An 11,238-nucleotide genomic window follows, 5' to 3' on the forward strand; every position below is an offset into this window, starting at 1 on the left:
AGCTGCTTGGTGTCATTACATGGAAAGCTGTTTCGTTAAGCTTGAGGTGGTGTTGTGGTTTGGTCCTCTCCTCTGGAGCTCTCATCTGTGGCTGCAGATAAGTCCATTCTGCTTAACAGCATCCAACTAAAAGTTAAGTGCAAATAGATCAGCCTAGATAGAAGGTCTCAGTCCAGTTTTTTAGCATGAAACACCAGAATGCCAGTGTCCAATTTCAGTGCTATTGCTGTGGATCCCCAGGATCAGTCCCATGTCTTCTCCCTGGCTTACGAAGACTACTTTCTAATTTTCAGCTGGCCTGGCACTTGCACTAACTCTGTGCATCTTCTTTTTGCCCTTGCAGGTATGGAGAAGCATTATTTATGAATTCAAAGCTTATCAGTGGGGTCACAGAATTCCTCAATACTGAAGGAGAACTAAGAGAGGTAATTGTTAAATTCCTTTTGGCACGTGAGGCTGTGTTTGTTGTAAGCAGGGAGCAGGGCAGGAGCAATAAGGTCTCGGTTGTCTGGGAACTCTGGTTGCTTTGTTGGAGTCACAGGCCTGTGCCGCAGCTGGGCAGCATGAGGATGAGGAGCAGATTGCAAAGGCGCCCAAGTGCGTAGAGTCGATGTCAGGAGGTGGGTAATGCAAGCACTCCTCTGTGCTTGGCTGGATATGTAGGTTTGGGTTTTCTGTCTTGACTATTGGTCGAGAAACTAAAGGTGAGATCTTTCTATCCACATTAGTTTGTGCTGCAGAGAGCAGCACTGGAAAACCTCAGTCTTAAAAGTAGAAGCTGACAATGGCTTCTCTGTTTTTCTTTTGCCTACGGTATTTCCATGTGAGAAAAGCTGTTAACCTGATATTCTGGCTAAATGACACCACAATAATTTGTTCTAAATGCTAAGTACTTCTTAGTTAGATTGCAAAGATTTCTCATTTTAACTTAACATCTGCCCTGACTGAGGTAGTTGTGTGATTGTGTTATGCTCTGCTTAACAGCTGCTCGACATTACCCCAAATGGATCAAATTATTCTTATGCAGCATAATCACCATTAATTGAACTCTGATTGTGTGAGGATATTTTGTGTCCAACCATTTGTCTGCACTCAAGTCTAATGGCCTCAGGAACTTAGGGAAGAGCCTCAGCTGGTTTCCTCAAAGCTACCCAGGTGGGAGTGACAGTGCTGGCCAGATTTGAGTATCTGTGCTGCACAAGGGAGCCTTCTGTACTCTTAGTTCCCACCTCTGTGATAGCATTGGCAGTCTGCTTGTTTATATTTCCCTAAAAGAAACTGGCCATGTAAACATTTTGGTATAAGAAGTACAGAGATAGGTAAGGGCTGATTTTGGTAGTTTCCAGGTCCCTCCCATGCTTTTAACTGTGATGAGAATGAGGCAGGAACAGCCTTTTCAGTTCTGAGCCCATGTACAAAGAGATGTTGTTGGAAGTTAGATTTAAATAAACAAGGTGAATTCGGCGTCACCAGGAAACTAAAATTAACTAGTTATGAATAAGTGTTGCTAAACCCACCTAATTTTATACAAGTCAACATAACCAGCAACTTACTGTGCAGATCAGCCTTGCAGTTCTCACTTAAAAAGAGCAGTAATTCAAAGCACACCAGTGCCATCAGCTATAACAATCCAGGTGATAGTGCTATAATTTGAGTATACGCAAGAACAGAGCAAGAGCCTTTTCAATCTGCTGAAAAAAGATCAAAGATTTCTTATAAAGGAAGGCATCTGTTTCAGGCATTCAAAGATCGTCAAATGAGTGCCCACTTGCTATTTTGCCGTTCTCTGCACACTGTAACTATCCCTTCTTTTTCTAAACTATCGACCTGTATTATATCATCAAAAGGGTTCTGCAAATCAAAATGAAATAAATTTGTTATGAAGGTGGATAAAACAAAAGGGCATCAGGGCTGCCTTCTGCTAATATTTGCATATAGACCTGAATTAGAAGCATTTCCAGTGCTCCCAGTGTGATTTCTTAGGTAGATATAAAAGTTGAGCAGCCCAGCTGTCTGCAAAGTGCAGCAGCTGGGCTACACGAGAGAAGGAGGTAATGATATTAATGTGATCCGGCACTGACATGTCAATATCTTCCAGTGCAATTTGAAGCAATTGCATCACATATAATTGACAGTCTGCTGCCTTATTACATTTCCTATTAAATCTTTTGACACGATACTACATTTACTTCAACAGTGATTGCGGAGGTTTGTCCTAAATGTTTGACCTGTTTGTGTGTACTGGAAATACTTACTTTCTTTAGTTCCTGCAAATTTAACCTGTTAACTTGTATTTCCAGCTAAAGAACTTTATAAAGAGTTATGAAGAGGGAGCTGCTGCCTCTTTCTCTCGTGCCGTGGAAACAGTGGAAGCCAATGTGCGGTGGCAAAGGCTTTATAAGGAAGAACTATTCCAGTGGCTAAGAAAATCCTTGACACACTAATCTATCTTTCCTGATGACCATTTAAGATGAAGCTCTGCAAGAGGAAAAGGAGACATTTTAGAAGTGTTCAATATTAAAATAATGAAGACAAGATCAGACTGCAGGAAGAAGTCTTTTTTTCCTTTTTTTAATTGTGGGATTTTTTTTTTTACACTGGGCTCTCGTGAGATTGTCAAGAAGCTTTTCAGAAGAGAAGATCATGAGTGCTTGTGAAATCCAGTCCTCAGTGTACACAGCCAAACATGATATTAAGTGGTGCATGTAAATGTTGAAGAAAAACTAACAAAAACCCTTTCAAAGACTATTTTGTGCATGCTTGTATTGTCCCTGCCTGTATTCTAGCATGCTTCTATATAACAGCCACATTTTGTACGTGAGTTCCAGTTACATCAAAGATGGGCATTATACAAAGCACAAAGACTATCTACGACAATCAGTGTTGCAATGAACAAAAGGAAAGAGAGGAAAGGGAAATGCAGAAGGCTTCCAGCTTGGGGTGGTATGAGATATAAAGTCAGCTTTCTGGCTAGCTGCCACTCAGATTGTCTCTTAATGATTACAAAGATGCCAGGTCATTTCTGGAGTTGCCACTTGTTGTATCTACAGTCTCTATATTCCCGTATTTCAATAAGCAGTGTAGAGAGTGAGGAGAGAGAGAACGGGGGGAGGGTAAGAGAGAAAGTGAGAATGAGAGAGAAGGATATCATCCATCCATTAAAATTATATGCATTTATTCACTGCTGATCAATGGAACAGTGTAGTTTTAGCTGTGAACATATGCAGTGTTTAAGGGGAGCTTTGCATTGATTGCACAGAATCCATGAACCACCTCTTCTCAGCAATTTTACAAGTATTTTTACAAGTGGTATTCATGATGGGTCACCCAACCTGTGCAGTAGTAAGTTATGCAGCTGATAGTGCACAAGTATTATAAATAAACATAGGATTCAAATGGAAATTAGCAAACAGGGAGAATACCTTGCGTGCAAAGATACAAGATTAACCAAGAGGGCTGTCTTGCATGTGGTAGACCAGCCTCTGTAGTTATTTATTATGATAGACGGGTCCGATTCTCCATGTGGGCAATCCTTTTGCAAATATTGGATGTACAATTTATACCAACTTAGAAAAGTGAAGTATGGAGAAAGGGGGGGGGGGGGGGGGGGGGTGCGCGCACGCTTATTTGTATTGGCTAATACCAAGAACATGGTTTTCTGTCTGTTTCCTTGTATTGCACATAGACTGTTGTAGATGAGTGATGCTTTTCTTAATTATATGCTTGTTTCTTTTTTCTCAATCCTTAATTTGAAAGATCAGTGATACAGTGGAACTGCTATTTGTACAATGACCATCTGCACCATTGGTGCTAAATGTTGAGGATAAAACTGATGGGGGCCAAATACTTTCCCATGTTTGCATCATGGAGAAAAAAAACCCCACAAAACTACAGAGGGATTTCAGGATCCAGACTGCAGCAGCTTCAGAGGGGGAAATGTAGCTGTATGACTGTTTCGTTATCCCATCCCAGCCTATCACAACCATCTGACCACATCACGCCCTGTACATTGGGGCCAGCCAAAGCAGAGAACAGCTATTTTATTCAGTTGTTTCCTTCGCAGCGTGTGGGAGTTACCAACATGTTTTACAGTTGCGGTTGCTTGTTTCCAGTAAGTTGTGAATTGAAACATTAGTGCAAAAAGAACCAAAGCCAAGCATCTTTGGATATTTTTAGAGTAGTGTGGAGACAGTTTTGTTTCATTCCCATGGTACTCTGCTCCTCAAGAACTGGTAGACACATTCCATAATTAAGCTGTTGTACCCATCTTGAGCCTGTCATTTTGTGCTCTTTGTGGATTGGGTGCATGAAATCCTTGTGCTATGTTGCAGTGCTAGTGAACTTAATGCCCAGAGCCATTATCATGTCCAAGTTGAGTGAAATCCTCCTCCTCCTATGTATTTTACCTACCTCACAGGGGTGTTGTGAGGCCTGACTAATGTTAGCAAAGCACTTGAATATCCTCTGATGAAAGGCATTTAAAAGTGCAAAGTACTATTTTATGTGGTTGACCAAACTCAACCTCAATGCCAGTATGTAGCGTCACATTCTTAATTTCTGCTGAACAAAATCACATGCAGATTTGTTATAATAAAAAAGCAGGCCAAATATTCTTTAATATAACCTCTACCCTGCAATGAAGCCCAAAATTACGATATCCAAAGAGTGTGCAGAAAACCAAGCCCTCGAGGGTTGCCCAGTTGCTTTGAGGATTTTTGAGAAAAGAAGTATGTGTAATGGTCTGTTCCTTTGCAATTCTGTTCAAGATGATTGTCTTTGATGATAACTTTTCTTTTTCAGCACTACAGATTAAACCACATACCTCCAGGATGTGCATAGAAGTTTCTGGTGTTTCCACTGATAAAGGGCAGGCTAACAATTTGTTCCAAAGTCAAAAGTTTATTTCAGCCTGTGTTCTGCACAGTGCACAGAAATTTCCTCTGTTGCTCATTTGAATTGAAGTTCTTGCACATGTAGCTGGTGTTGGATGTAAATTAATATTTTAGTGGCCTTGAGCAACGGGTCTACCACAGATATCAAGCCCTAAATGTATCTATTATACATACCTATTGATGTATTGCTTATAATTGTTGTATTCTAGTAATGTTGATATTATTGCTATAGCTAAGGTTGAGCTGGCCTTTCCATTATAATTCCCTATTCTTTTATATTTTGTATTTTGCTGTTTCACACTGAATCAGGATTAAATTTAAATGGATTAAATCCAGCAAAACTATAGCTGTTTTCTGCAATATTCAACCCCCCTGCATTTTATTATATATCTTTAGAAACTTTTTTTTAATAAGAAGTTCCACACAGCTGTGTCTTAAAGAATAGATGATACCTCATGGAAAACTCTAATACAGTTTGCATAGAAAAATCTATTTATCTTATTGATTTTCTTTCTCCTTTACCAGTGCGTTTCTTCCTTTGTCCTTATCTAATGATGGACCTCATTTTTATAACTTGGATTGTGATTAGGAAGCCAAATACCCCGAACTTTTCAACATTTTCGAATCCAGAATTGAATTATCTCCTTTCTAGTGAGAGGAGGTGCTGCAAAATGTGGATCCAGTGTGGACATGGACCTCACCCAAGCCCTGGGCATCATTTTAGAGAGATTTAATGAGACCTGTATCTCTAATCAGCCTTTGCATGACTCAGGATCCCGTGCAGTTAATTATTATGGCTTCCTAAATCATATAGGAAGACATAGGAATAGACACGATTTTATGCCAGCATAACAATATACCTATTGTAAAAATACCCATTGTATTTTTATAACATTGTTCACGACAAAAATCTCAGCCTATTTCTTTGTAGCTGGTAGAATTATTCATGTATCCACTGCTAACAGCTGTTAAAATGATAGTAGCTACTAATCGTGACTAGGGCAGAACAATGTGAAAACATTCTTCTGAAATGAAATGTCACTTCTGCTATTACTGGGAGTACTTGGACATTGATTTTGATGAAAAAACCTATATATGTCCTTAAGTATATCCAAATTTGTGACCTTTGATGATCTTTTCAGTGAATATAGCAAGATTTCTGATACTATGTTGGAAACTGAAGATCAATTTTGTGTAGCTTTTGGGCTGTTGTGGCTATTTCACTGAGCTTTAGAGCATCAGATAGCTCCACTGATGCAGAAGGGTACTTTCACAGCAAAGATCCTGAACCATACAATTAAATCCTTAGTAGTAGAGAATAAAAGAAGAAAACATTATTTATATATACATATATATTCATATGAAAAATCCTCCCTAATTTTACCATAAAATGTCAGTAAGTCTGATTACTTGGATAGAATAAAGTGAAGCCAATATTTGCAGATGAGGGTGCCTTTATTTAGATACCTGCATAATAAGGTTTTGGTTTTCCACATGATCGTAGCCAATACTGAAGTCAACAAAAATAGACTTTGAGTCAAATGTGCAACTTCTCTTTGAGGAAAAGGGATGTGGCTTTGAAGACTGTTTATGTATGATCAACTTACCACCACTTCTGTCATGAGTACTCACCATATCAGGCTCCCTGTCCTAAGCAGGGTTTATAGCCACAGTGTCGGTATGAGCATGAAGGAGTAAAAGGACTGTCCTGCTTCTGAGCAGCCTCAATAGAGGCTGTTTGCCCAGCATTGGATGGAGCTTTCCAAAAACCGCTGGCTGTATCACCCGCCGCTGCCGCCAGCCCACCCGTGTCAGGAAGGCAGCTGGGAACCACTGAAGTGCAGAGAGGTTTCATCCAAGTTTCTCTCAGCTAGACGGGAGGGACAGAAGGTCCCTTTGCCTGTTAACTGGCTGTGGGTGATGTTCAGAGATTAGTGTCATTGCCTTGTTTTAGCAGGAAACAAAGTGAGCCTGCATTGCACAGATAAACCTCAATCCCTGAGCTCTGGTCAACCCAACTGTTGACTAAAATCTTTGTCAAGGTCTAGAATATTAAAATATAAGTTCTTCAGAAGTCATTTCAAATGGTCAAAAGATATTTTGATTTTTCAGTGCATAAGAACATAGTCAGTCTTTTCATTTATGGTATTTTTGTTAATTTTGAAAATGTGCCATGAGTTTCTCAGGCCTTTTTCTAATGAAGGGATTTGAAGGATTAATAGTAGTAATAGCAGTCATTGTACTAATACCATAAAAAAAAATTCAGATGCCTGTGCAAACCTGTATGGCACTAGTGTCTGTGCAATTCCCTTTTTGCATACAAAATGGTAAAAAATTGGCCACTTTGTTTCTCATGTGACAGTGGAAGCTTCTGTCTATCTTAAGACCAATACTGAAACCCAGTGAAACCACTGACTTGAGCAAGTAGTCCCTGCTGACATGAGCAATTCAGTCTTCAATGAGAAGGAAGGGGAGAACGGGACTGCTAGGTGTAAGGACTTTTCACCAAAGTAAGGCCACATGCCCTAGTTGGAACAGAATTTTAAAATCAAGTATATTTTGAAGATGCTGGTTGAACTTAGTTCCATCTTGTGTCTTGATGCTGACAGCGGAGGGTAGCTTGACCTTGGAATACCACCACATGATAACGCAGTTGAGGTTGGATTTTATAAAGCAGGTGTGGAGCTGGTTTCATTGAGATGTGTTTAAGGAGAATCACCTGCAAGACCAAGTGCTGTGAGTCAGACCCAGTGTACTTTCTCAGAAAAGTTGCATTTATGTTTGGCTGATTTCTAACTAGTGAAGTAAGTGCGACTTTGCCAAGCAGCATTTCTGAATGCTTTGCTTATTTTACATGCACTGTTTCCTAAGGATATCAAAGCGGTGCTGGTAGAGAACAGAGAGATGAGCAGCACTGAGAGAGCAGAGGGGACTGTGGTGCAGCAGGCAGTCACGAGCCAGGAGGCTTTAGCCAGAGTGCCCCGACGTTTCCTGGACACCATTGCTTGGATTTGCCCAATAAGGATAGCCTTGGTACAACAGACGAGGCCAAGAGCCAAGATGCAGTCTCAGTTCTCTGCGATATGTTTCAGTCCACTTAATACGTTCATTTCTGTAACTCCAAAGTAACCTGTAGCCAAACTGACGACACGTGCGTGGCCGCAGATCCTCCGCTGGTGCGGGGTGAGGTAGATCCATTGAAGTGACTGATGTGAATTGCAGCTGAGGATCTAACCCGTTGCTTTCAAAACAGCCCCCTGAGGTGACGGCTGGGCTGGTGTACAGGATGTTTCGTGTATTTGTATCTATGTTTCAGTAGCACACATTGGATGACAAATGGGTTTTGTTTTCCTTTTGCTTTTTGTTAGAATAATACTTTGTGATCGGTTCCAATGTGATAAAGCTTTATCATATGTTTGGAGAACTGCAGAAAACTGTACTGTGAAGAGTCTGGCTACCACCCTCTCTTTTTCCTGCAAACAGTAGATTTCAGCAGAGATGGACTTCCTTGGACTTAAACACTCTGTGAAAAAAAGAATTCTCACAGTTTCTAATGGAAACATCATTGTAATTACTGTATAACTACCCTGTACAAAGACAGCTTTATTATATGTGTAAATGTAATTTTGCTATGTTGTTCTTATGTTTGAGGGACAATAGGCTTTGGTGTGGGTGAGGCATATAGCCTTATAAAAACAGAGATTGTAGCTCCCTGTCTGTTGTTTTACTGAAAGGTGTTCAGTTGCTCTATTTTTACAGAAGATAAACCAGTTCCCTGAAAACTAATAATCTATTCCACTACACACACATCAATGACATAAATGGATCATGCTATTGAAAATAAAGGCTTGATAATAAATTGCATTATTTTCCCAAGAGACTCCACATGTAAGATCTTTTGCCACCTTAAGAAGAAAGAAGTCCTGCAGCTGTTAATGCTGGTTATAATGGATGAGTCCCTCTATTAATTCTGTCTCAGCCTTAGATTAATTCTGAATACTGTAATTAGAAGAACATACTTTTCCATCATTTCTCAAATCTGTACTCTTTGGAATTCAATTCTTTGTCAAATAAGAGGTGGAGCTGGCTCAGTATGGATACAATTCACCAATGGCTTTGCGCAAACAAGCGTTTGCAAGATGAGAATGCCATTTTGATTGAAAGGAAATACAGATCATTGCATAATGTCACAGTTCTCTATGTACCATATATACATGCATGTATAGCTTCTACTTCTGGACCATTTGCTTTGACAAAGCTTTCACTGGTTATTTGCATTTACAGATATTACTCAAAAGTTTCAGCTCAGCAAAGCAGTTGGACTTAGGCAGGATGTGAGGCTGTGTTGACCACGGCTCAGCTGCGTATACAGGCATGGCAGCAGTCCCGCTGATTTCTGTGGGATTCGTCAAGTGCTTCTAATTATGTATCAAATCATGCATCTGGCTGAAACAGTCTTTCTGGAAGGTGATGTAGGTTGAAACCTGTTTCTGCACAGGTTTCAAGTGCAGGATTTGCTGATCTGTTTTTTGCTGAATTTAAAATCAAAACTTACTTTATATAGCGCCAACTGCTCCTCTCTCTTTTCTTTTTTGTGGAAAAGCATATATTTTGCATATAAAGGGTAGATACCAATTCTCAGTATATCTAAAAATGCCAAATTTAACAAGTTGTTTTTTTTTTTTTCATTTATTGTTTGAAGCACCCTGGGATTTGAGAATAAAAGAATTATTCTTACAATGTTAATTATTGAATATAGATCTAATCAGCATTTTAAACCATTAGCCAAATAAAATATGAATTTCTGTTACAGTTTACCAGAAAAGTGTTTTTCTATGATATGCCTTTAAAAATGACTCCATAAATATGGGATCACTATGTGTTCAACATTAAATTTTTATTCCACTCTAACTAAATGGATTTTTTTTTTTAAATGAGAAACTTTATCTTCTGTATTTTAAGCAGAACAAATTTGAATTTTGTCTCTGATAATAAAATTTTGTATAGTAATGTGTAATTTATCACTGTCTTAATTTTCTGATGTGGAGACATGGCTAAGATAAATAATACCCAGCCTTTTGATTATGTTCCCATTTCACTTGAGGTAACAGTTTAATAATGCTGAATAGATACACTGAGGTTTTACAATGAAAAACGTGCAAGAAAAAGTATGTTGTGACGTGAGGAATTTTTGAAAACAGATTAAAATGCTGGGACTAGTAGAAAGTGGAGATCCACAGAAAATAATACAACATTTGGGTTTGGAAGTACTCTTAAGACTAAGAAGACTGAGACTGGAATAGAGAGCAAAGTCTGTCTTTTGTGCTTTTCTAATTATGTAAATTTTGAATAAGCAAAAATACCTTTTCATTGGTAAAAGTGATTTCAACTAGAATGCAGTTCAAATGACTTTTTAATAGAGTCCTTGAATTCAGGCTATTATTTTCCTTTTTTGAAGAACAGTTTTCAGTAACAATGAGATGTGAAAAATGTGCAATTATTTACCCATTGGATACAATCATGTTCCCACTGAAGTCAATTGGAGCTTTGACATTGACATCACTGGGAGTAAAAGCCAACCCTGTATTTTTCAAAATATACCTTTCAATGCCAAAATGTCTTTTTTCCTTTAACAATAAAGATGTTTCCTTCTGTGCTGCACATCTTAGTCTACTGAAAAGCTGAAGGGAATTTTTAAGGTCCTGATTTTGCAAAGCACAACAGGCAGCACGGATGCTTTGAGCACAGGTAAGCAGAGCTGGGGCCTAAACCAGTATGTTTATAGTACCCTACCATTAAATACACTTCACTGTATTATACTGGGGCTAGAGTTTTGACCATGCTATGGCGTCTGTCAGCAGAGTGTGGAGACGTACCCCTCGCCTATTTTTCCTGAGTTTGGGTCTGGAGCAGGAGTTCAGGAGGCCTGAGGAGGTGGCTTGGGGGCCAGGAGAGAGCTTTCACATTAAGAGGGGATACTGGTATGTAGGGTGAACTAGAGATGCTGGGATGTACTGCCCCAAAAGGGGCCTTGTCCCTCCCTTTTCTACCACATATACCACTCCGGGACTGTTGAAACAGCTGAGCTGAAGTGCACGGCCACCTTGGAAGCATCTCTGAGAGAGGAGGCAGGACGTGAGGAGGGGGAAATGGCACTTCCCTCTGAAATCCCAGTGGCAGCACATCTCCTAATCAAACATCAAAAAGAACATGCTTGTTTCTTCCCCAGTGTGGCCACTGCAATCAGCAGCACTTCAGTCAGTGGCTGGGCTGCTTTCAAGTTGAACATTTTCATACAAGACCAAATGAAGAGCTGTTTATTTGCTTTCGGCTCAGTGTCTTCAGT

At 39.6% G+C, this 11,238-nt stretch overlaps 1 protein-coding gene across 2 annotated transcripts in view; it reads left to right on the forward strand.

Annotated features, from left to right (window-relative positions):
- The window catches only part of TRHDE (thyrotropin releasing hormone degrading enzyme), a 224,835-nt gene extending 214,228 nt beyond the window's left edge, over window positions 1–10,607 (forward strand). For both annotated transcript variants that reach the window (XM_075746924.1, XM_075746933.1), the window contains 2 exons: window positions 344–425; window positions 2,301–10,607. In XM_075746924.1, the coding sequence (XP_075603039.1) occupies window positions 344–425; window positions 2,301–2,444 (226 nt within the window). In that variant the 3' untranslated portion in view covers window positions 2,445–10,607. The remainder of the gene's footprint in view (window positions 1–343; window positions 426–2,300) is intronic.
- The last annotated feature ends 631 nt before the right edge of the window (window positions 10,608–11,238 follow it).

Source organism: Balearica regulorum, chromosome 1 (genome assembly GCF_011004875.1).
Source record: "Balearica regulorum gibbericeps isolate bBalReg1 chromosome 1, bBalReg1.pri, whole genome shotgun sequence".
NCBI lineage: Eukaryota > Metazoa > Chordata > Aves > Gruiformes > Gruidae > Balearica > Balearica regulorum.